Source organism: Mus musculus, chromosome 14 (genome assembly GCF_000001635.26).
Source record: "Mus musculus strain C57BL/6J chromosome 14, GRCm38.p6 C57BL/6J".
Lineage (NCBI taxonomy): Eukaryota > Metazoa > Chordata > Mammalia > Rodentia > Muridae > Mus > Mus musculus.
Window position 1 is genome coordinate 53,062,455 of NC_000080.6, and position 23,576 is coordinate 53,086,030.

The 23,576-nt window shown below is 41.9% G+C and overlaps 1 pseudogene, 2 gene segments (V, D, J or C) and 1 further gene; all 4 read left to right on the forward strand.

The window, feature by feature from the left end:
- The window catches only part of Tcra (T cell receptor alpha chain), a 1,796,232-nt gene that overhangs the window by 634,488 nt on the left and 1,138,168 nt on the right, over positions 1 to 23,576 (forward strand).
- Trav13d-4 (T cell receptor alpha variable 13D-4) lies at positions 10,309 to 10,821 on the forward strand. The segment is given in 2 exon segments: positions 10,309 to 10,360; positions 10,536 to 10,821. Coding segments are annotated over 2 exon segments (338 nt in total).
- Trav14d-3-dv8 (T cell receptor alpha variable 14D-3-DV8) lies at positions 16,093 to 16,591 on the forward strand. The segment is given in 2 exon segments: positions 16,093 to 16,144; positions 16,283 to 16,591. Coding segments are annotated over 2 exon segments (361 nt in total).
- Positions 19,609 to 20,068, forward strand: Trav15d-3 (T cell receptor alpha variable 15D-3; annotated as a pseudogene). Its single transcript is given in 2 exon segments — positions 19,609 to 19,646; positions 19,889 to 20,068. Coding segments are annotated over 2 exon segments (218 nt in total).

The following is a 23,576-nucleotide window of genomic DNA, read 5'->3' on the forward strand; positions in this document are numbered from 1 at the left end:
ATAATGGAAAGCCAACATTCACGTGGAAACTGAATAACACTCTTCTCAATGATACCTTGGTCAAGGAAGGAATAAAGAAAGAAATTAAAGACATTTTAGAGTTTAATGAAAATGAAGCCACAACGTACCCAAACCTATGGGACACAATGAAAGCATTTCTAAGAGGGAAACTCATAGCTCTGAGTGCCTCCAAGGAGAAACGGGAGACAGCACATACTAGCAGCTTGACAACACATCTAAAAGCCCTAGAAAAAAAGGAAGCAAATTCACCCAAGAGGAGTAGACGGCAGGAAATAATCAAACTCAGGGGTGAAATCAACCAAGTGGAAACAAGAAGAACTATTCAAAGAATTAACCAAACGAGGAGTTGGTTCTTTGAGAAAATCAACAAGATAGATAAACCCTTAGCTAGACTCACTAAAGGGCACAGGGACAAAATCCTGATTAACAGAGTCAGAAATGAAGGGGGAGACATGACAACAGATCCTGAAGAAATCCAAAACACCATCAGATCCTTCTACAAAAGGCTATACTCAACAAAACTGGAAAACCTGGACAAAATGGACAAATTTCTGGACAGATACCAGGTGCCAAGGTTGAATCAGGATCAGGCTGATCATCTAAACGGTCCCATATCACCTAAAGAAATAGAAGCAGTTATTAATAGTCTCCCAACCAAAAAAAGCCCAGGACCAGATGGGTTTAGTGCAGAGTTCTATCAGACCTTCAAAGAAGATCTAATTCCAGTTCTGCACAAACTATTTCACAAAATAGAAGTAGAAGGTACTCTACGCAACTCATTTTATGAAGCCACTATTACTCTGATACCTAAACCACAGAAAGACCCAACAAAGATAGAGAACTTCAGACCAATTTCTCTTATGAATATCGATGCAAAAATCCTCAATAAAATTCTCGCTAACCGAATCCAAGAACACATTAAAGCAATCATCCATCCTGACCAAGTAGGTTTTATTCCAGGGATGCAGGGATGGTTTAATATACGAAAATCCATCAATGTAATCCATTATATAAACAAACTCAAAGACAAAAACCACATGATCATCTCGTTAGATGCAGAAAAAGCATTTGACAAGATCCAAAACCCATTCATGATAAAAGTTTTGGAAAGATCAGGAATTCAAGGCCCATACCTAAACATGATAAAAGCAATCTACAGCAAACCAGTAGCCAACATCAAAGTAAATGGAGAGAAACTGGAAGCAATATCACTAAAATCAGGGACTAGACAAGGCTGCCCACTTTCTCCCTACCTTTTCAACATAGTACTTGAAGTATTAGCCAGAGCAATTCGACAACAAAAGGAGATCAAGGGGATACAAATTGGAAAAGAGGAAGTCAAAATATCACTTTTTGCAGATGATATGATAGTATATATAAGTGACCCTAAAAATTCTACCAGAGAACTCCTAAACCTGATAAACAGCTTCGGTGAAGTAGCTGGATATAAAATAAACTCAAACAAGTCAATGGCCTTTCTCTATACAAAGAATAAACAGGCTGAGAAAGAAATTAGGGAAACAACACCCTTCTCAATAGTCACAAATAATATAAAATATCTTGGTGTGACTCTAAATAAGGAAGTGAAAGATCTGTATGATAAAAACTTCAAATCTCTGAAGAAAGAAATTAAGGAAGATCTCAGAAGATGGAAAGATGTCCCATGCTCATGGATTGGCAGGATCAACATTGTAAAAATGGCTATCTTGCCAAAAGCAATCTACAGATTCAATGCAATCCCCATCAAAATTCCAACTCAATTCTTCAACGAATTGGAAGGAGCAATTTGCAAATTTGTCTGGAATAACAAAAAACCTAGGATCGCAAAAAGTCTTCTCAAGGATAAAAGAACCTCTGGTGGAATCACCATGCCAGACCTAAAGCTTTACTACAGAGCAATTGTGATAAAAACTGCATGGTACTGGTATAGAGACAGACAAGTAGACCAATGGAATAGAATTGAAGACCCAGAAATGAACCCACACACCTATGGTCACTTGATCTTCGACAAGGGAGCTAAAACCATCCAGTGGAAGAAAGACAGCATTTTCAACAATTGGTGCTGGCACAACTGGTTGTTATCGTGTAGAAGAATGCGAATCGATCCATACTTATCTCCTTGTACTAAGGTCAAATCTAAGTGGATCAAGGAACTTCACATAAAACCAGAGACACTGAAACTTATAGAGGAGAAAGTGGGGAAAAGCCTTGAAGATATGGGCACAGGGGAAAAATTCCTGAACAGAACAGCAATGGCTTGTGCTGTAAGATCGAGAATTGACAAATGGGACCTAATGAAACTCCAAAGTTTCTGCAAGGCAAAAGACACCGTCAATAAGACAAAAAGACCACCAACAAATTGGGAAAGGATCTTTACATATCCTAAATTAGATAGGGGACTAATATCCAACATATATAAAGAACTCAAGAAGGTGGACTTCAGAAAATCAAATAACCCCATTAAAAAATGGGGCTCAGAACTGAACAAAGAATTCTCACCTGAGGAATACCGAATGGAAGAGAAGCACCTGAAAAAATGTTCAACATCCTTAATCATCAGGGAAATGCAAATCAAAACAACCCTGAGATTCCACCTCACACCAGTCAGAATGGCTAAGATCAAAAATTCAGGTGACAGCAGATGCTGGCATGGATGTGGAGAAAGAGGAACACTCCTCCATTGTTGGTGGGAGTGCAGGCTTGTACAACCACTCTGGAAATCAGTCTGGCAGTTCCTCAGAAAACTGGACATAGTACTACCGGAGGATCCAGCAATACCTCTCCTGGGCATATATCCAGAAGATGCCCCAACTGGTAAGAAGGACACATGCTCCACTATGTTCATAGCAGCCTTATTTATAATAGCCAGAAGCTGGAAAGAACCTAGATGCCCCTCAACAGAGGAATGGATACAGAAAATGTGGTACATCTACACAACGGAGTACTACTCAGCTATTAAAAAGAATGAATTTATGAAATTCCTAGCCAAATGGATGGACCTGGAGGGCATCATCCTGAGTGAGGTAACACATTCACAAAGAAACTCACACAATATGTACTCACTGATAAGTGGATATTAGCCCCAAACCTAGGATACCCAAGATATAAGATATAATTTGCTAAACACATGAAACTCAAGAAGAATGAAGACTGAAGTGTGGACACTATGCCCCTCCTTAGAATTGGGAACAAAACACCCATGGAAGGAGTTACAGAGACAAAGTTTGGAGCTGAGATGAAAGGATGGACCATGTAGAGACTGCCATATCCAGGGATCCACCCCATAATCAGCATCCAAACGCTGACACCATTGCATACACTAGCAAGATTTTATTGAAAGGACCCAGATGTAGCTGTCTCTTGTGAGACTATGCCGGGGCCTAGCAAACACAGAAGTGTATGCTCACAGTCAGCTAATGGATGGATCATAGGGCTCCCAATGGAGAAGCTAGAGAAAGTGGCCAAGGAGCTAAAGGGATCTGCAACCCTGTAGGTGGAATAACATTATGAACTAACCAGTACCCCGGAGCTCTTGACTCTAGCTGCCTATATATCAAAAGATGGCCTAGTCGGCCATCACTGGAAAGAGAGGCCCATTGGACTTGCAAACTTTATATGCCCCAGTACAGGGGAACACCAGGGCCAAAAAGGGGGAGTGGGTGGGCAGGGGAGTGGGGGTGGGTGGATATGGGGGACTTTTGGTATAGCATTGGAAATGTAAATGAGCTAAATACCTAATAAAACATGGAAAAAAAAAGAATTTTTCTAAAAAAAAATAATAACTATCCCTCGTACAATCGCAAACGCATTAGTAAATTTACAATGGGCATTCATATTACTTTATAATCCTCGTTTCTGCAACTGGTTATGTGGCCTTAATTGGTATTCATAACTACCTTCCTCTACTACCCATTCTGTATTTCCTTCACCTTCAGCCAGCACCTCAGCAGGTCTTGGCTCTTTTCCTGGAGGATTGACCCATACCTTCATTCCTGATGGGTCTGCGTCCTTTGTCATCCTGCTTGGATTAGGCTGTTGTAGTTTCCCATTGACTTTAATCACAGGACATGGTAGTACTAAGAGACGCCCTAAGGGATCTCCTACACTCCAGACATAATCTTGCTTACCACCATTGTAAAGAGGTAATCCAATTTCCCCATGGTAATCTGGATCTATCACCCCTCCTAACACTGTTATTCCTTTTTTAGCCTGTTGGTTTAAGGGCACATTAGAAGCCCAAAATGACCAGGGGGAAGTCTGAGCTTCCAGTTCAATGGAATGTTTGTTGTAGCTCCTGGTAGGAGCACTCCCCTCTCTGGAGCCAAAACTTCTAAGCCAGCAGAACCTAGAGTTATGGGGACAGGAAGCAAAAATTTTCCTAGAGGGTCACTAGGAGTGATAGTAAGTGGAACTATTCCGTTTTCCACCCCTTGATTCCTGGACCCATGAATCCTGGCTATGGGTGAAACTGTACCATATATCGAGCGCTGATTCAAAGCATATACTGCCTTCTGAAGAACTCTGCCCCAGCCTTCCAAGCTGTTACCACCTAATTGGCGCTGTAACTGAGTCTTCAAAAGGCCATTCCATCTTTCTATCAGCCCAGCTGCTTCAGGATGATGGGGAATGTGGTAAGACCAGTGAATTCCATGATCGTGGGCCCACTGTCGTACCTCTCTGGCTGTGAAATGAGTTCCTTGGTCAGAAGCAATACTGTGTGGAATACCATGACGATAGATAAGGCATTCTGTCAATCCGTGAATGGTGGTTTTAGCAGAGGCATTACGTGCAGGAAAGGCAAATCCATAACCAGAATAAGTATCAACTCCAGTAAGAACAAAACGCTGTCCTTTCCACGAAGGAAGTGGTCCAATGTAGTCAACCTGCCACCAGGTTGCTGGCTGGTCACCTCGAGGAATATTGCCATATCTGGGGCTCAGTGTTGGTTTCTGCTGTTGGCAGATCTAGCAATCAGCAGCAGCTGTAGCCAGGTCAGCCTTGGTGAGTGGAAGCCCGTGTTGCTGAGCCCAAGCATAACCTCCATCTCGACCACCATGGCCACTTTGTTCATGTGCCCATTGAGCAATGACAGGGATGGCTGGGGAGAGAGGCTGACTGTCCACAGAACAGGTCATCTTATCCACTTGATTATTGAACTCCTCCTCGGCTGAAGTCACCTTTTGGTGAGCATTTACATGGGACACAAATATCTTCACATCCTTTGCCCATTTGGAGAGATCTATCCACATACTTCTTCCCCAGATGTCTTTCTCACCAATTTTCCAATTGTGATCTTTCCAAGTCCCTGACCATCCAGCCAATCCATTGGCTACAGCCCATGAGTCAGTGAATAATCGTACCTCTGGCCATTTCTTCTTGCAAACAAACTGTAATACCATGTGTACTGCCCAAAGTTCTGCCCACTGTGAAGATTTCCCTTCACCTGTGTCTTTCAAGGTTGTCCCAGAAAGGGGTTGTAATGCTGCAGCTGTCCACTTCTGGGTGGTGCCTGCATAACGTGCAGAGCCATCAGTAAACCAGGCTCTAGTCTTCTCCTCTTCGGTCAGTCGATCATAGGGAACACCCCATGAGGCTATAGGCGCATGCTTGGCAGCAGATGGCATTGTAACAGGAGTAGAAACCATAGGCATTTGAGCAACTTCTTCATGTAACTTGCTTGTGCCTTCAGGACCTGCTCTGGCCCGATCACGTATATACCACTTCCATTTGATAATAGACTGCTGCTGTGCGCGTCCCACTTTATGACTTGCAGGGTCTGATAGTACCCAGCTCATGATGGGTAGTTCAGGTCGCATAGTAACTTGGTGTCCTATTGTCAAACGTTCAGTTTCCACTAAGGCCCAATAGCAGGCCAAGAGCTGTTTTTCAAAGGGAGAATAGTTGTCTGCAGATGATGGTAGAGCTTTGCTCCAAAATCCCAAAGGTCTTTTCTGTGATTCACCTACAGGGGCCTGCCAGAGGCTCCAAACAGCATCTCTATCAGCCACAGACACCTCAAGTACCATCGGGTCTGCTGGGTCATATGGTCCAAGTGGTAGAGCAGCCTGCACAGCAGCCTGGACCTGTTGAAGGGCCTTCTCCTGTTCCAGGCCCCACAAAAAGCTAGCAGCTTTCCGAGTCACTTGGTAAATAGGCCTAAGTAACACACCCAAGTGAGGGATGTGTTGTCTCCAGAATCCAAATAGACCCACTAAACGTTGTGCTTCTTTCTTGGTTGTAGGAGGGGCCAGGTGCAATAACTTATCTTTCACCTTAGAAGAAATATCTCTGCATGCCCCACACCACTGGACTCCTAAGAATTTCACTGAGGTAGATGGTCCTTGAATTTTGGTTGGATTTATTTCCCATCCTCTGATACGCATATGTGTTACCAATGAGTCCAAAGTGGTTGCTACTTCCTGCTCACTTGGTCCAATCAGCATAATGTCATCAATATAGTGCACCAATGTGATATTTTGTGGAAGATCCAAACGATCAAGATCCCTTCTAACTAAATTATGACACAGGGCAGGAGAGTTAATATATCCTTGAGGCAAAACTGTGAAGGTATACTGTTGGCCTTGCCAACTGAAAGCAAATTGCTTCTGGTGGTCCTTATGGACAGGTACTGAGAAGAAGGCATTTGCCAGATCAATAGCCGCATACCAGGTGCCAGGAGATGTGTTAATTTGCTCAAGTAACGAAACTACATCTGGTACAGCAGCTGCAATTGGAGTTACCACCTAATTTAGTTTTCGATAATCAACTGTCATTCTCCATGATCCATTCTGTTTTCTGCACTGGCCAGATAGGAGAGTTAAACGGAGATGTGGTGGGAACCACCACCCCTGCATCTTTCAAGTCCTTGATAGTGGCAGTAATTTCTGCAATGCCTCCAGGAATACGATACTGTTTTTGATTCACTATTTTCTTTGGCAGAGGCACCTCTAAAGGCTTCCATTTGGCCTTTCCAACCATAATAGCCCTCACTCTACAGTTCAGGGAACCAATATGAGAATTCTGCCAATTTCTGAGAATATCTATCCCAATTATACATTCTGGAACTGGGGAAATCACCACAGGATGTGTCCGGGGACCTACTGGACCTACTGTGAGTCGGACATCAGTCAAAACTCCATTAATCACCTGCCCTCCATAAGCCCCTACTTTAACTGGAGGGCCACAATGTTTCTTGGGATCCCCTGGGATCAGTGTCAACTCAGAACCAGTATCCAGCAGACCCCGAAAAGTCTGATTATTTCCTTTTCCCCAGTGTACAGTTACCCTTGTAAAAGGCCGTAGGTCCCTCTGGGGAAGAACTGGAGAAAGGGTAACAGCAAAACCTTTGGGTGTCTTATCAAGATCCTTCCTCAGCGGAACCTGGCCACCCCTTCATTCAAGGGGTTCTGAATCTGCAAACTGTCTCAAGTCTGGAAATTGATTCACTGGCCGAGATTGCTGTTTACCACGATCTAATGTAGCCTTTCTTTCATTTGTTTGAGAATTTTTCTGCTTATACAGATCAAACAAATATGAAGTAGGCTTCCTATGTATTTCATTCCTGGAAACACCATGATTGATTAGCCAGTACCAAAGGTCCAAGCGAGTCATGCCATTATAAATTTCACCTCTCCTGTGCTGACCATTACTGGGTATGTTATTATAAACATTCTTTTGTCTAGGCTGTCCATTATAATAACTAGAATCACCTTGTCTCCGGCGATTCAATGCTGCCACCTGGCCCTTGTTACCTCGGAATCCAACTAAACCCAGTGAATTTAATTCATCTAATTGAGCAGAAGCATCTCCAATGCTAAGATCTGGCACAAGGAAAAGGGAAAGAACAAAACCCTTCAAATGTGCTGGTGCCCCTCTCACCAATTTGCGTCTTATAGAGCTGGTGAAAGGCATATCTTCTGGACCTTCCCATTGTGGACAATTATGCTTTACACAATATATCCACTCTAGCATTGCAATTTCCCTAAGTCTTAAAATCCCTTCATCAACACTAAGCCACGGAATATCAGGCATCTCCAAGTCATTTCCAGTAGGCCATCTTTTGATAAACACCTCAGCCAACCATTCAAACAAACTTTTGACACCTTTTTTAACTATGCGAGCTTCCGTATTAAACCTAGAATCTCTACTCAGAGGACCCATGTCAATAAACTCAGCCTGCTCTAGTCTTATGTTCCTTCCACCCTTATCCCACACCCTTAAAATCCATTCCCACACATATTCACCAGGTTTCTGCTTGAATGAATTAGCAAACTCATTAAGCTCCTTAGTAGTGTAGCGAATTTCCTCATGGACTACACTTTCTACCTCCCCTCTAGGAGCCTATTTTGCTTTGAGTCTGGTTACAGGTCTAGAAGAAACTATTGGTGGGCCTTGAGAAACATCAGTAGTGAAAGTCATTGCTGGTTTATCAGACTCTGCAAAATTAATTTCCTCATGTGGGGAGGCATTATTTCAAGGGGTGGGGCTGAGGGTACTACTTCCTCAGGTGGGGCAAACCCTTGAGAATCTGAAGATTCAAAATTCTCAGCTTCAACATGGTCTTCCCACACATCCCCGTCCCATGTTGTAGGATCCCATTCTTTGCCAATTAGAGCCCTTACTTTAACTGTCGACACAGTCTGAGGCTGAGACTTGAATTTTCGCTGTAGTCCAGCCAACCTTACAATGAGAGTTTCTGTTTGATTTTCTGCAACTTGAGCTCTATTGCTACAAGAGAGAAGATTCTCCTCAAGGACACACTTAGCAACTTTTAGATCGTTTACTTGTGTCTGGAGCCTTTCGATTTTATCACACAACTCCTTCCTTTCATTCATCATTTTTTCCACAGATACTAAGAGCAGCCAGCCAGTAAAATCATTTTCCGATTTTTTTCCCCATCTTGTAGAAAGCTTTGTGCACTGAATCACCTAATTCATTAAGAAAATCAAGGTCATTAGCTTCTTTAAGTTCAGAATATAGTTTCAACCATGGGTCTTCAAAATTCTCTGAGCTCCCAGAAGGGAGAGAATCTGGAGAGGTTTCAATAGTTGAAAGTGCTGGTGGATCAACAAGCCAATTCCAGTATTTTAAAAGATTCATCCTTGTACTTCTGTTACTCTAGAACCACTCCTGGTACCAACTTCTGTATTAGTCAGGGTTCTCTAGAGTCACAGAACTTATGGATAGTCTCTAGATAGTAAAGGAATTTATTGATGACTTACAGTCGGCAGCCCAATTCCCAACAATTGTTCAGTCGCAGCTGTGAATGGAAGTCCAAGGATCTAGCAGTTACTCAGTCTCACGCAGCAAGCAGTCGAAGGAGCAAGAGCAAGAGCTAGACTCCCTTCTTCCAATGTCCTTATATTGTCTCCAGCAGAAGGTGTAGCCCAGATTAAAGGTGTGTTCCTTAAACTCAGAGATTCAATCTTCTGGAATCCATAGCCACTATGGCTCAAGATCTTCAAACCAAGATCCAGATAAGGATCTCCAAGCCTCCAGATAAGGGTCACTGGTGAGCCTTCCAATTCCGGATTGTAGTTCATTTCAAATATTGTCAAGTTGACAACCAGGAATAGCCACTACAACATGCCTCTATTGTTAGAAATGTGCAGTATATTGTTCCCTGCAGTTGCCATGTGCAATAACGCACCAGTGCTTCTTGCTCCTGTTCCTCTGGCACTTACAGACTTTGGTTTCCCCCTCGACCTCCTCCTCATGGGGCATTTAAGAATATTTACCATAAACTTGGGTTGTAACAGGTGTGTCCAAATATGCATTCTATCTATTCTAAGAAAAGGAGACCATTACATCTATACTACATAATAATTAATATCATGTAACTCTATATGACTGGAGTATCTTCATTAAATTAATTCAAGGTCAATGAAACTATGTTAGTCAAAGCATGCACCTATATTCTGGATACAATATTTAGCTCTTTTTTATATCATTCTTTTGGCTCTTGTTGAGACAGTTGAGACATTTTATTCTTAGGAGGAACTGGTCTGTCCCTTTCTCCTCAAAGTTTCCTCACTTGTCCTAAGATCCCGATGTCATCAAAGAAGAATCTTCTTCCCTCACTGTCTCCAGCCAGACTCTCAGCCAGGTCTGGCATGGGAGGAGCTTCAGGCTCTGAAGGCTGGGAGGGAACTCAGCAGGGTGTGGCCAGACAGGGTTCCTGGGTGGAGCTGACTGGTTGCAGGAAGAGGGGACACTTCAACAGCCACCCTGACACCACAGCCCAGGGACTGGTTACTTGCTTTTGTCTCCAGCAGCCACACAAGCACCATGAAAAGGCTGCTGTGCTCTCTGCTGGGGCTTCTGTGCACACAGGTTTGCTGTGAGTCTGTGTGTCAGCATTCAGGGCACCTGAGAGGATCTTTCTCAGCACATGGAGGGGTGGGGAGAGCAGCTCAGGAGTTCTGAAGAGCTCCCACCATCTCAGAGGACATGGGTGTGCTCTGGGCTCTGTGAACACTGCAGTGACAGCCATCTGTGTCTCTTTCTCTGTTTCTAATCAGGGGTGAAAGGACAGCAAGTGCAGCAGAGTCCTGCATCCTTGGTTCTGCAGGAGGGGGAGAACGCAGAGCTGCAGTGTAACTTTTCCTCCACAGCAACCCGGCTGCAGTGGTTTTACCAACGTCCTGGGGGAAGCCTCGTCAGCCTGTTGTACAATCCTTCTGGGACAAAGCACACTGGAAGACTGACATCCACCACAGTCACTAAAGAACGTCGCAGCTCTTTGCACATTTCCTCCTCCCAGACAACAGACTCAGGCACTTATTTCTGTGCTATGGAACCACAGTGCTCCCCACACACCAGCAGCCCGCACACAAACCTTCAGCTGGGTGGGTGTGGCCCTTTGCAGTCACAAGACATCAGGAAGCCACCACAAAATATCTGTGTAGCTTACTGCCTCTTTCTTGTATGGGTAGAGTTTCACCCTCGGGTAAGCTTTGGGCCTTGTAGGTTCACGTTTGCCTTTATCTTCATTTCCCAATACATACTCCCTCCTGAAATAGCATTGTTCAACCCAGAGCTAACAGAAGCTGATGGGATGACTGAATCGACATAACCATCTTAGCCACCGTGTGCTGAACTTGTAAAGGGTAAGGAGCAAAAGGAGAGAGAGGCAAAGGCTGTCTGTCATCCATGTAAAACCGATGTGGACGGTGATGCAGCTTAGATGTGTCTCAAGCACATTCAGTCCTGAGCAGAGTAGACCATGATAAAGGTGGACACATGTGTTTGGCCTATTGATGCAGTAGGAAAACATCCCCAAACGTTTCTATACTGTTAAACAGATGTGAGTAAGACTTGAGGTATATTTTCCCCTCACCTAAGTCTCCTGCATATCCTTGCAGTTTCTCTGAACAAGGACTCTGCCCTATTCTGAAGAATGCCCCCTGCATGTTTAAGAATATGTTCTTGGCTGGATGGATATTTGTGACTGTTGGGGTCCGGGAATTGCTTCACAAACCTCAAGAACACCGATCGCAGACAGATAGAGATGGTTCCGTAAGCATATGCCTAAGGACTGATAGACCAGGCCACAGTCCTGATTAGAGTATTGAACCGTGACATGGAGTTAAGATCCTATAGGATTCTTGAGCCTGGCCAACAGCAAGGCAGGTTCAAGGCCTAGCGATGAATGCTTCAGGAGAGAACTCTTCTCCAAGTGTTACCGGTCAGACAGCCACTCTCAGAGAATTCTCAGTGAAAGGATCCCAGGTATTGCAGTATGTGACTGACTGTCCATGGTCCTCTCAGTGGGGTGTTATGGTTACATGATCTAGAGCAGGTACAGAAATTGGTAGGGAGTGACTCCACTCATCCATCTCCCCCCAGCCCCCATGTATATCTCAGAGGATAGCCATGCTAGGCTCCTGTCTTCAAACACAGCATGGCATCAGTAATAGTGTCAGGGTTTGGTGTCCAAATGGCATAGGTAGATCCCAAGTTGGTTCAGTCACTCAATGGTCTTTTCTCCCATCTCTGCTCCATTTTTGTCCTTGTATTTCTTTTAGTCAGGAAAATTCTTGGTCAAAAACATTTCGTAAAGTGTCTTTTTAAGACACAAAGCAGTCTGTACAGGGCAAAGGGTCTTTGAAGAGTTGACAAGGTGGGGTGAACACAACCAAAACACATTCTATGAAATTTTCAAGTAACTAAAATAATAGAAGCGATTCCTTATCTCCAGTAGCTTTAGGGCCACAGTGCATTTGCTCTAACAGTAGTGTAATGACTGCAGTTCCTCTACAGTTGTCATACACCTGTAAACTTTCTAATTCTTTTAACTCATTTGAGCTTGTACAGAGAGGATTTGGAATGTCCCTGAAATGCTCAAGGTTAAAGCTTATACCCCATGTTGTAAATACGAAGATTCAAAGGTTTGGGGCCTAGTTTGACATTGTAGTTTATTGGGGACTTGACCAGAAAGAGACTTAGCACAGATGTTTTGTTCTTTCTCTCATTGGTTGAGACTTTAGTCTCCCTCTGTATTTACTATTCCTTTAATATCCATTGCAGTTGTAACTTGGTGAGTATGACCTCCTTCAGCTCATGCTTATCTTGAAATGTCTTTATATCTCCACCAGGTTTAAAAGTTAATTTTCAGAGTATAAAAATATTGTTTAGCATTTATCTACCTCCAGTGCTTAAATTATATCATGTCTGCTTTGAGACAGATTTTGATATTTCTCTGGAATTTCTGTCTTTGTATATAGTGGGTCCCCCCTTATATCTTTTCACGTTTACTTTTTGCTTTGTATTTTTGACATCTTGACTAACATATAGAATAAATTGCTTCTTCTCTGGTCTGTATACTTAAGGTTCTAAGGACCTTTAGTGTTCACATATTTGCTTATTTCTCTACATTTGGGAATATTTATGTTAAAATATTTTAATAGTTAATCTATGCTATTAGTGTTTTTCTCAGGTCCTTCATTTCCCCGTGAGTTTGAGGGTTTGGTCTGTATATAATTTTCCAGAAGTCTTGGTCATTGAGGTCATTCTTTTTTTTTCCCCCTAAGTAATGTTTGAATGCAGTACTCATCACCTTCCACCCACCCCGTCCATAATATTAATTCTCAGCAATAACCATTCAGTAATAGCCCATTCATTCATTCATGAATTCATTCTTCTTGGTTGAGTATTTTAATAATGCTTTTTTCACTGTGTGTTTTGATTCATTATGTATTTTTATTTCCACAAATTCTTCTTTGGTTTGTTTCAGATCTTAATTTCCTTGCTCTATTCTAGTTCAGTTTTGCTGACTTTTTTTTTCTGCTGCTTTCTCACCAGGTTCTGGATTCAGAAGGGGAGTCTAATCAGAAATGCAGTGCCTGAGGGCCCACTGTGTGCTCTGAAAAGACCTTGCTCACTCGAATCAGGTGTGGTACATACATCACATTACAAAAGCATTGTTCTTCCCAGGAATGTCCAGTAATCTTAAGAAAATACTCCAGATCCCTCCAAACCACACCTCAAGTATAGGAGAGAAAGTGTGCTACAGCTGCCCTCAACAGGACAAAATCTCTTTCCGTGAGAAGGAATATTGGCACCAAAGGAAAAGTCATTGATATATGGATTTCTTCACAGAAACTTAGCTCAGGAAACTGTTGTGTGAAGAGCTCCATATTTGGCCACAGAGGGGCAGTGCTGTATCAGAGGAGATGAAGTGTGTTTCTTCTAAGTACCTATCAGTGAACCAATGAGTTTCTGTACTCAACAGGTTGCATTTGCATATGTATGTGCACATATGCCTAATTTTAAAGAGTCCGAGAATATGTGAAAGGTAGAGTTATGGTAGAGATTTGGAAGAGAAGAAGAGGTAAGTTATGTAAATACATTTTAATTTTTAAAAATTGCATACAAATAAATTATCTCCTAACTTGCTTAAGTATATTTAAAGAAAAGCAAATATACATATCTACCTAACCATCTAACTATATTGCATTTGTTTATCCCAAGCTCATAGCCTTGAAACGTGACTTTAGAAGTGAACACTATTAGATTCATGCTATCCTTCATGGCCAGGGCCACATTAACTTCTCTTGTGTACATTTATAATGCTGACACCCGTACCTTGCCCATTCTGCTGCCACATTGATATGACCCATACCTAGAATTATGTTATATATCCTTTCCTCATGGTTTGAAGCCATTTTAAACTATTCCTCAATCAGAATCTTTCCTGACTAGCTCAGGAAGCAGTGTCCACACCTTTACTTCATGGTCTTGTCTAGACACACAGGTGTCTTTGGTAGCCCTCAGTTTGCTGTTCTCTCTTGAAGATTGGAATTGTGTGTATCATAAAAGACACCCAAGCACTGCCCATACAGTAGGCAGCTAGGCACTCAGCAAATACATAGCACGTCTTCCTCATCCTCAATCTAACTTATTTCTATCCTCAGATCACCTTAACTTATTCTTTTCTAGTTTTCACACATAAAAACAAATTATGATATATTTCTTTATATGTCAATTTTGCTTAGTATCATATCCTCCAACTCTATTTTACTACAAATGACATGATTTAGTTCTTAAATGTGGCTGAACACACTCTCTTGTTTTATGTGCAATATCTTCTTAATTTGTCTGGTGACAGATGGTACCAGACTGATTCTCCATCTTGGCTATCTGTCCTTGCTGTTGTAAAATGCATATATAGTATCTTTCTAGCATGGAGAAATACCTACAAGTAGAATAGCTGGATCATTGGTAATCCTTTCTTTTTTTTAAATCTTTATTAATGTTTTAAATTTTTATTAAACTTTCAATAAAATATATTTGATAATATTTCAGCTCCCTACTTCTCCTTACATCCCTACCCACCCGAATTCATGATCTTTCTTCTTACCTCTCTCCAATAAAAAAATCAAAATAAAAAAATAAAAATTAATAAGATAAAAACATAAAAACAAAACAAAATTTGTCAAAAGTCCCCCCCCCACACAAACAAAACCAGAAAACAAAACAAAAAACAACCAGAGATCCCATTTTGTGTGGAATCCAAGCATGGGACCTACTATGGAATATGGTTGATATGCCTGATAATGCTCCACTGGGAAAACTAATATTAATTGAAACTATTGTATCTGTCTATCCCAGGCTCATGGGGTTAACATACTATTAGTAGGAGTGAATACTACTAGATTCAAGTCCAGGGACACATCAATTTCTCTAATATACATTTGCAATGCAGTCACCTATATCTTCTCTGTTCATCTACCTCATCGATATGACCTGAGCCTAGAATTGTTATATATCCTTTCCACTGGGAAACCTACTCATAGTTTGAAGCCAGTTAAAACATCTCCTCAGTCAGGATCTTCTCTGACTGGATGGGGAGCAGTGTTCACACCCTTTCCTTCGTTGTCTTGCCTAGACTCACAAGTATTAATTACGAAGACTGCCTTGGTTAAGGGTGACATCCCTAATTCACTTCCCCTTCCCAGTACTTGGATTTTTCTATTTTGAACATTTGCAGGTTTCCTGCATGCTGCCTGTCACACTCTCTGTGAAATCATATGTGCATCAGTCCTGCTGTGTCTGGAATATACTGTTCCTTGGAGTTGTTCACAACGTCTGGCTCTTACAATCTTTCCACCTCTTCTTCTAAATGGATCCAAACTTTGAGGGGGTACATTGATGAGAATACTGAGTGTTCCAACGTCCCTAACTCTATGTACATTGTCCAGTGGGGCTCTGTGTTAATTCACATTCCCATCTATTGTAAGAAACTTCTTTGATGACTTTTGAGCCAAACTCTGATTTATGGGTATATCAACGTCTATACGGCTTTAATTGATAGCCATAACAACATACATTGTTACTGCCAATGTGTAATGTCCTTATAAGGAAGGGATTTGTAATCCTCATGACTCGATTTTCATAGATACAAAATTTGAGAAGAACAGGAAATGCTTCCTATGTCAGAAAGAGCTTCAGACAAAGTGTCTGTGAAGGGTGGAGCCTGCTCAGAGAGCTGAGGTGCCTGTGAAGTTGGAGTCAGTGTTCTGTGGGAGACAAAAGACCACAGAGTTTCTCCCAAGCTTCAGTCTAGGAGGAATGGACAAGATCCTGACAGCATCGTTTTTACTTCTAGGCCTTCACCTAGCTGGTGAGTCATGGAGGAGAAACCTGAGGATATGGGATTAATGTGGAGGTACAAGAGAATTGGGGCACCAGGCAAGTCATGATATCTAAGCAGGAAGTACATTCCTGGGAACCTAACAACAGTTGCTATTTCTCTACACAGGGGTGAGTGGCCAGCAGGAGAAACGTGACCAGCAGCAGGTGAGACAAAGTCCCCAATCTCTGACAGTCTGGGAAGGAGAGACCGCAATTCTGAACTGCAGTTATGAGAACAGTGCTTTTGACTACTTCCCATGGTACCAGCAGTTCCCTGGGGAAGGTCCCGCTCTCCTGATATCCATACTTTCAGTGTCCGATAAAAAGGAAGATGGACGATTCACAATCTTCTTCAATAAAAGGGAGAAAAAGCTCTCCTTGCACATTGCAGACTCTCAGCCTGGAGACTCAGCCACCTACTTCTGTGCAGCAAGTGCACAGTGCTCTCCAGGCACCTGCAGCCCATACCCAAACCTGCAGCTGAGGCTCCAGCAAAGCCCTGCTGTGGGCTGAGCCTGGCAGAGATTCAGGGGAGTTTTCATTTGCAGCAGCAGGTGAAGTGTCACTCAGTGAGTGTAAGGATTAGACCATTGAGCCAGAGACAGACCAAGCTGGAGTCACAGCTCGCTTTCCCCAGTCTCCCTTTGCAGCTGGAGTTTTACATCTATTTCCTTAACTAGTTTAGATGAATTGCTTTCCAGAGCGGTTATAAAAATAGTTCTCTGTGTGATTGGTTTGTGGCAACTGTACATTAGAGGCCCTGTCTTCCTGCACTCTGTCAACAGCATTATGAATGTGTGGTTGTTACAGCCCAGCATTAGGAGACCTTGACTTTGGCTTCTGGAATAGAAATCACATAGAATTTTCTTTTACTTTTATTTCCTCTGATGACCAGGGAAGCAGTGATTCACATGACCACCGACCTCCTCTACTTCCTCTTGTTTTGCCTTTCATATTCTCATCTACTTTCAAGAAATTCAAGAATGTAAAGCAGCTACCCTACCTAAGCTCCGGGAACAGGCTGGGCTACCAGCCCCCACCCAGTTTCCCTTGAATCCATGGATAAAAGACACAGGCACACAGTTGTTCATTTTCAACTTGCCTTTTGACACAGTTGCTGGGTACCATTATCTCCAGAATAAATGAAAACCCTGCCTTTATTAATATTCTTATCTCCACACTTCCCACCGGCCCTAAACTTTAGTTGCTCAGTTACATCTAGTCCCTGCTGAACATCCCTTACCACCCGCCTGTAGGAGTAGCCTGTGTGGCCACTCTGTTTTGAGATCTCACATTGCTGGTTGACTTTTCTTCATCAGAAGCATGGCTAACTCTGTCTCTCTTCTGTCTCTCTGCTTGCCTCCAGGAACCTGGAAGTCCAGCCTATTCCTTCCACCTAACAATTGGCCCATGGCTTCTATACTGACACATCAAGAACCAATAAGGAACAGGACCTCAGCATCAGCACTACCCCTACACAGGCTAATGCCTCTGAATATCTCATAGTACAAGAGTTCAGGGGTACAGATATTTTAAAGACAAAAAACACAAAGACCATAATTTAATATCAAAGTTAGATGAAAATAATATCAAAGTAACCTTGAAACATTCAACCACCCATTTAGGTGGTATTAACATGCTTCTAAGTATATCCATGTTATGTGTATCATGTGTTGTGAGGGTAAATAATTGCCTTATATCATGAGGATACTTGGCAATCTAAATCTGAGATTGTTTTGCAAGTAAAATATAGAGAACTTAATAAGTCAAACTGAATACTTGAGGACAGAGTTGCTGTAGTAGTTGTTGCTGTTATTGTTGTTGTTGTTGTTGTTGTTGTTGTTGTTGCAGCATATGTATAAATTATGTGGGTATACACATGTGGAGGCCAGAGACCCACATTGGTCATCTTCCTCTATTGCTCTTCACCTATTCTATTTGAAAGCAGGGTCTTTCATTGAACTTGGAGCTTGCCTATTATAATAGATTGGGAATTCCCCAGAACTGAGACTGTAGCTGCATCCCACAGCATCTGGGTTATGACACGGCTGCTGGGGGTTCTGAGTGCACCCCACAGAATCTGAATTATGGCGTGGTTGCTGGGGTTCCTCAGCTGCATCCCACAGCATCTGGGCTATGACATGGCTGCTGGAGAGCTGCAGGTGCACACCACAGCATCTGGATTCTGATGTGACTGCTGGGGATTCACACACAGGTTCCCATGATGCACATCGGGCCATTATGCTATTCCTGTTACAATTTCAAAGAGCATAAGCAAACAGGGATCTTCTAGAATTCTGAAGAATTGCCCTTTACCACATGATCTAGAACTAGCTTTATTAATTGCAGAATTTAAATAGACCCTAGCACTTAGTAAGGGAGGAAGATTTTTTTTTTCAGACACCAGTGTTTCATGGGGAAATTCATGGTTGTGAGGCTTTAAAAAAATTAATCTTTATCAGCTGTAGGAGCTCTCTGGTGGAGTTTTTGGGGTCACTTAAGTACACAATCATATCATCTGCATATAGTGATATTTTGACTTCTTCCTTTCCAATTTGTATCCCTTTAATCCTCTTTTCTTGTCTAATTGCTCTAGCTAGAACTTCAAGTACTGTATAGAATAGATAGGGAGAGAGAGGGCAGCTTTATCTAGTCCCTTATTTTAGTGGGATTGCTTCAAGTTTATTTTCATTTAGTTTGATGTTGGCTACTGGTTTGCTGTATATTGCTTTTTACTGTGTTTAGGTATGGGCCTTGAATTCCTGATCTTTCCAAGACTTTTAGGGATCCATCCCATATACTGCAACCAAACCTGAACATTATTGTGGATGCCAGGAAGTGCTTGCTGATAGTGCAAAGGACTTAACTGAGAATCTACACGACTCAATATGGTTTCCTCAGATTAGGCAATATCTCAAGTGGGGCCACACCATGGGAGTCGTTACAAACTTTGCAGAAACACAAACCTCAAAACTATGGTTTAGCCACAATTCATGCCTTCTGTGACTTTCCATTCAAATGTATCCACCTTTTGGTAACCCTCTGTTATTCATTTAGAAACCCCAGTCTTCTCTGATTTGGAGTTGGTCCATGTATCCTGTGTCAATAGTTTAAAGAAAATCAGCTTTGCCTTCCTTTAAATAAATAAATAAAAAGTAATCTTTATTAGACAATAGATGTAGAGACATAAACATATGACCATGATCTGTAAGTGCATTAAAGATCTCATATGGCTCGTGGTGAATTTGACTTTGGGTCCCCCAAATGATCCCACAGAGTAACACCCTTTAAAGTGCTGTCTCTTTTGACTAACAAGAAAGACAAGGACGCAAATAATAGTCTGTGGTGAGCTATGCTTTTTCTGTCTGTACATGGAACTTGTAGTCTATGTTTAAACAAAGCCCACTTCCTGCTCGAGGCAGTGTAAGAAACACGTGTCCTACAGAGAGACTTATGCTTCCCCATAGTCTCCCCTGTGTGCTGGCAGTCTTGGGTTTTTCCGGTATGCATGTTTCACATATAGCTAAGGATATTAAGCAGGAAGTATTGTCCAGGCATATTGCAACTCACATAGACCTGAGGAGGAACTGGGATTGAAGAAAAGCAAGCAGAATATGTCTTTAGTTAGGTTTGTCTTTGAATCTCAAGCTAATTTAATTCCTACAATATTTTACTCACATTGCACAATCAGCTGTGTTTTCTGAATGTTCTACCCTGTAGAATCAATCTACAGGACCCTATGAAGGACAGAAATTAACTCAGGTCCAACCAGCACAAGCAGGAAGAAGGGGGAAGAAGTTGCCCTGGGCTGTTCATATGAGGCAAAGCAGAACTTAGAACATCTTCACAGGTATAATCATTTTAGCTTCATGACTGGAAAATTCAATGAATTATTTTTGTGCTTTCTGGGATCCCGTATATGCTGTTTGAGGTGACAGTACAAGCTTAACAAAAATGGACGCTCCTTAAGCATCGTCTATCTCGGGAGCCCAGCTGAGAAGCGCATCTGCACATCCCAGAGAAGAATGGTGGCTGCCTCATCAGCAGTCTGTATCACACATGTGTTTCTAAGTAAAGCACCCATCTATAACATTTGGAAATAGGTATTATAAGCAACTTCTTTATATAATACATTGTCTTGAATATATTTTAGCAAAAATTAGCTCATAGAGAACAAACAGTATTTTCTACAGCTGGGAATCTTGCATCATAATAATTTAAAGTGTTACTTTCTCTTCAAGGTGGTAACAGTGCATACCTCAGACTGGGTGTCTGGAATAACAAAGAACATCATTCCCTTTGAAAGTTACCATCAGGAGTGAAGTAGTCTGGGAACGGGGAATAAGTAGTGAGACAGTAGAAGGACTTCACCCATCACATGACTGGGGGTGACTGGGGAGTGCCTACCAATCTTTTTCTTTACACCTGGCACTGAGCACTGAGGTACTGAACATCACCAGCTAGTTCATCAGGTGGGAAAGAGAGCTGCACGAGGGCAGCATCCGTGTGAACTGAGACCCGTGAAAGTGCAGTGAGAACCATAAGAAAATTGGAATCAAGGACAAATTTCCCCTCTCCAGTCTCTCTTATTTGAGGGCTTCAGAAGAAGTCAGGCCATTTGCCAGCATGTCACATACCGAACTGAAAGCACCTGAGGGTCCCAACCTGGCACATTCCTGGTATGGGTGAATTTGGGAGAATGGCATGGGCCCAAATATGCAGTCATAGAAAACATAAAAGTATCAATCCTGTCTTCCAAGTCTTCTACACTTTTCTATTTCATGTCCAACCCTGAAGCAGAGCCACATGGGGAAGGAAATGCTGGCAAATCTATTTCTAGATAATTTAAGTTGAGACTCTAAAGCAGCCCCTGCAATCTCACATCTCCTCTGTAGTGGATACCAAAGATAAGGAGACAGCCAAAATGCCAGAAAATGTTATCAGATTCTGGCTTTGAAGAACAACAACAACAAAAAAGATCAATGATAATAGATAGCACTCAAATAAGCAGATGAAGAGAGCAAGAAAATCAATTCAGGACCTAGACAAGGAAGTTACAAAGTGAGTAAAACAGTAACTTGGAGGGGAAGTTGAAAGACATGAAGAAAAACTCAGCAAGAAAATTGAGACTCTGAAAATGAACCAAATATAAATGCTGGGAAATTAAATTAAACACAGTGGAAAGCATCGCTGACAGACAATATTGGACAGAGTGGATCAGAGACATGGGAAGAAAGAAAACTAATGAGCATACCCAAAATTTCCAAGAACTCTGAAACACATTAAAGACACAAAACCTGGGAATCCGTGGGACAGATAAGGGAGCTGAGGTAAAGTCCGACAACACAAACAATATACTGAATTAGAATGTAGCAGAGAATTCTCCAAAGCTAAAGAAAGAAATATAGATCCAACCTCAAGAGCATTGAAAACCTCAATGAGATAGGACCTGGCACACACCCTGACTGAGACTCAAGAATACTGTGCCCACCAGGCCTTCATCTCCTGTTCAGAGAGACACGTCGTCGTCACAGGACTGCTACAGTTGGCAAAGTTACTTCTTTAAAATGATAGAGAAATAAGAACATTTCAAGATAAGAACACGTTAAGGAAATTCATAACAGCACAGCCAGGAAATCCTTAAGGGAGCACTGTGCACAGAAGAAAGACAGTGACATCCAAAAGAGCACAGGATAGAATACATCTCAGGGAAGGAGCAGGGTACTCGGGAGTCTATCATGTGCAAACAGCAAACCTCGAAACCCCCAATGTAAACAGGGAAGGAAGGAAAGAACAATAGGTCAATCAACCAAAATCGTAACCCACAAAACCATGGGAAACAGCAAGTTCTCTCAGTATAATTTTAAAAGTAAGTGGCCTCAACTCACTGAAGAAAAGCCACAGGTTAATCAGCAGTGTTAACAAACTGTCTCCAGGAAATGCCTCTTCAACAAGAACATCGAAAACTGACAGTCTGAAGAATAACAGCACACCAAGCAAATGAAAGGTGTAAACGTGGTACAGAAAGTCTCATATCTGAAAGAGTAGAACTCAGACCAAAGTTAGTCAGGGAGCTGAAGAGAGCCAATACACAGCCACAGAGGGTAAGCCTTGTGAGTATGAGCACACGGAGCTTTGGCTCTCCGTTCAACAAAATAACGACTAAGTGACATAAAATGTCCCCTGGGTCCCTAATCAGTAATGATCTGAGATTTCAATGTGACTTTAGCAAGCCCTCCCAAACTAAAACCCCGAAAAGAAACTGTAGAGCTAAAGGGTTCTGCATGTCCACCTCTCTGATTTTGGCAGAATCCCAGGCAGACAAGGGAAGGGAATGCACAGTTAGATGACTCGCTACATCCAAATAGCAAAATCTTGTTAACACATGTAAAATTTATATTCTCTTCTCTAAGAAACATATTTAATACTTCTTCAGAAGCCACAGAAGTTAACAAGGAAAAGCATTTTTAAAGAGCTCAAAAGAAAATGAATAAAACTTTCAAGATAACACTCTGTGAAATTAAAATTTGTTTTCAATTGTCCTTACTAAAGTTTCCTCAAGCTGAACACGGTGGCACCTGACTGTAGTTTTTAATGACTTGTGAGGCTGAGGCAGAGGATTGCCAGTTTGACACTGCTCTGAGTAATAGCTGTATGCTACTGTAAAAACAAACAAACAAAAGGAGAGAAGTTCACTCACTCACTGAAAGACTATGTTTTGCAATGCGTAGTTCTTTAGTTTATTTTTAGAGATAGTTTTATCATGCTACCCTGTCTGACCTCTATTAACTGCCTCAAGTGGTTCTCTCTCCTCAGCATCCTGAATATCACTGGCAAAGAGCCACGGCGCCTGTCTCTATGATGCGTGTATCTGAAAAGGATTCAAATGAGCAATACAAACATTTTACAAAATCAGTAAGAAAAGAAATAACCATGGTAAAGCTTAGCTACTTCACAAACGATACCCAATAAGTAAGCATATAAATACACTCAGCATGGGCTTTCATCAGGGAAATGAAAATCAAACTCCATCCTTCTATGCCATTTCTGTTCTGAGCATCACAAGTGCGTTACTGCAGCCAGAGAGAAATGACCTCCAAGAAGATAGGGGAAGATGATGACTATTTTCATCATCAAACTCATCTAGAGAGAAGATTAAGCAGAAATAAGCCATGAACCCAGACATTGAAGGAAAGAAATGTTTTACTAAGAAAAAACAAAGTTGATATATTTTTGTTACTATCAATATGCATGAGAGACTACGATACATATTTCACAATCTATCTAATTCAGGTGCCCAACTCTCTATAAGACAGTTCTTATTTTTCTCATATTTGATGTTAAAGATTGGGACACAGATTTCCCTAACTTTTTAATAGCAATTCTGAGTATGGTTGTCAGCATAGTGTAGTACCAAGAAC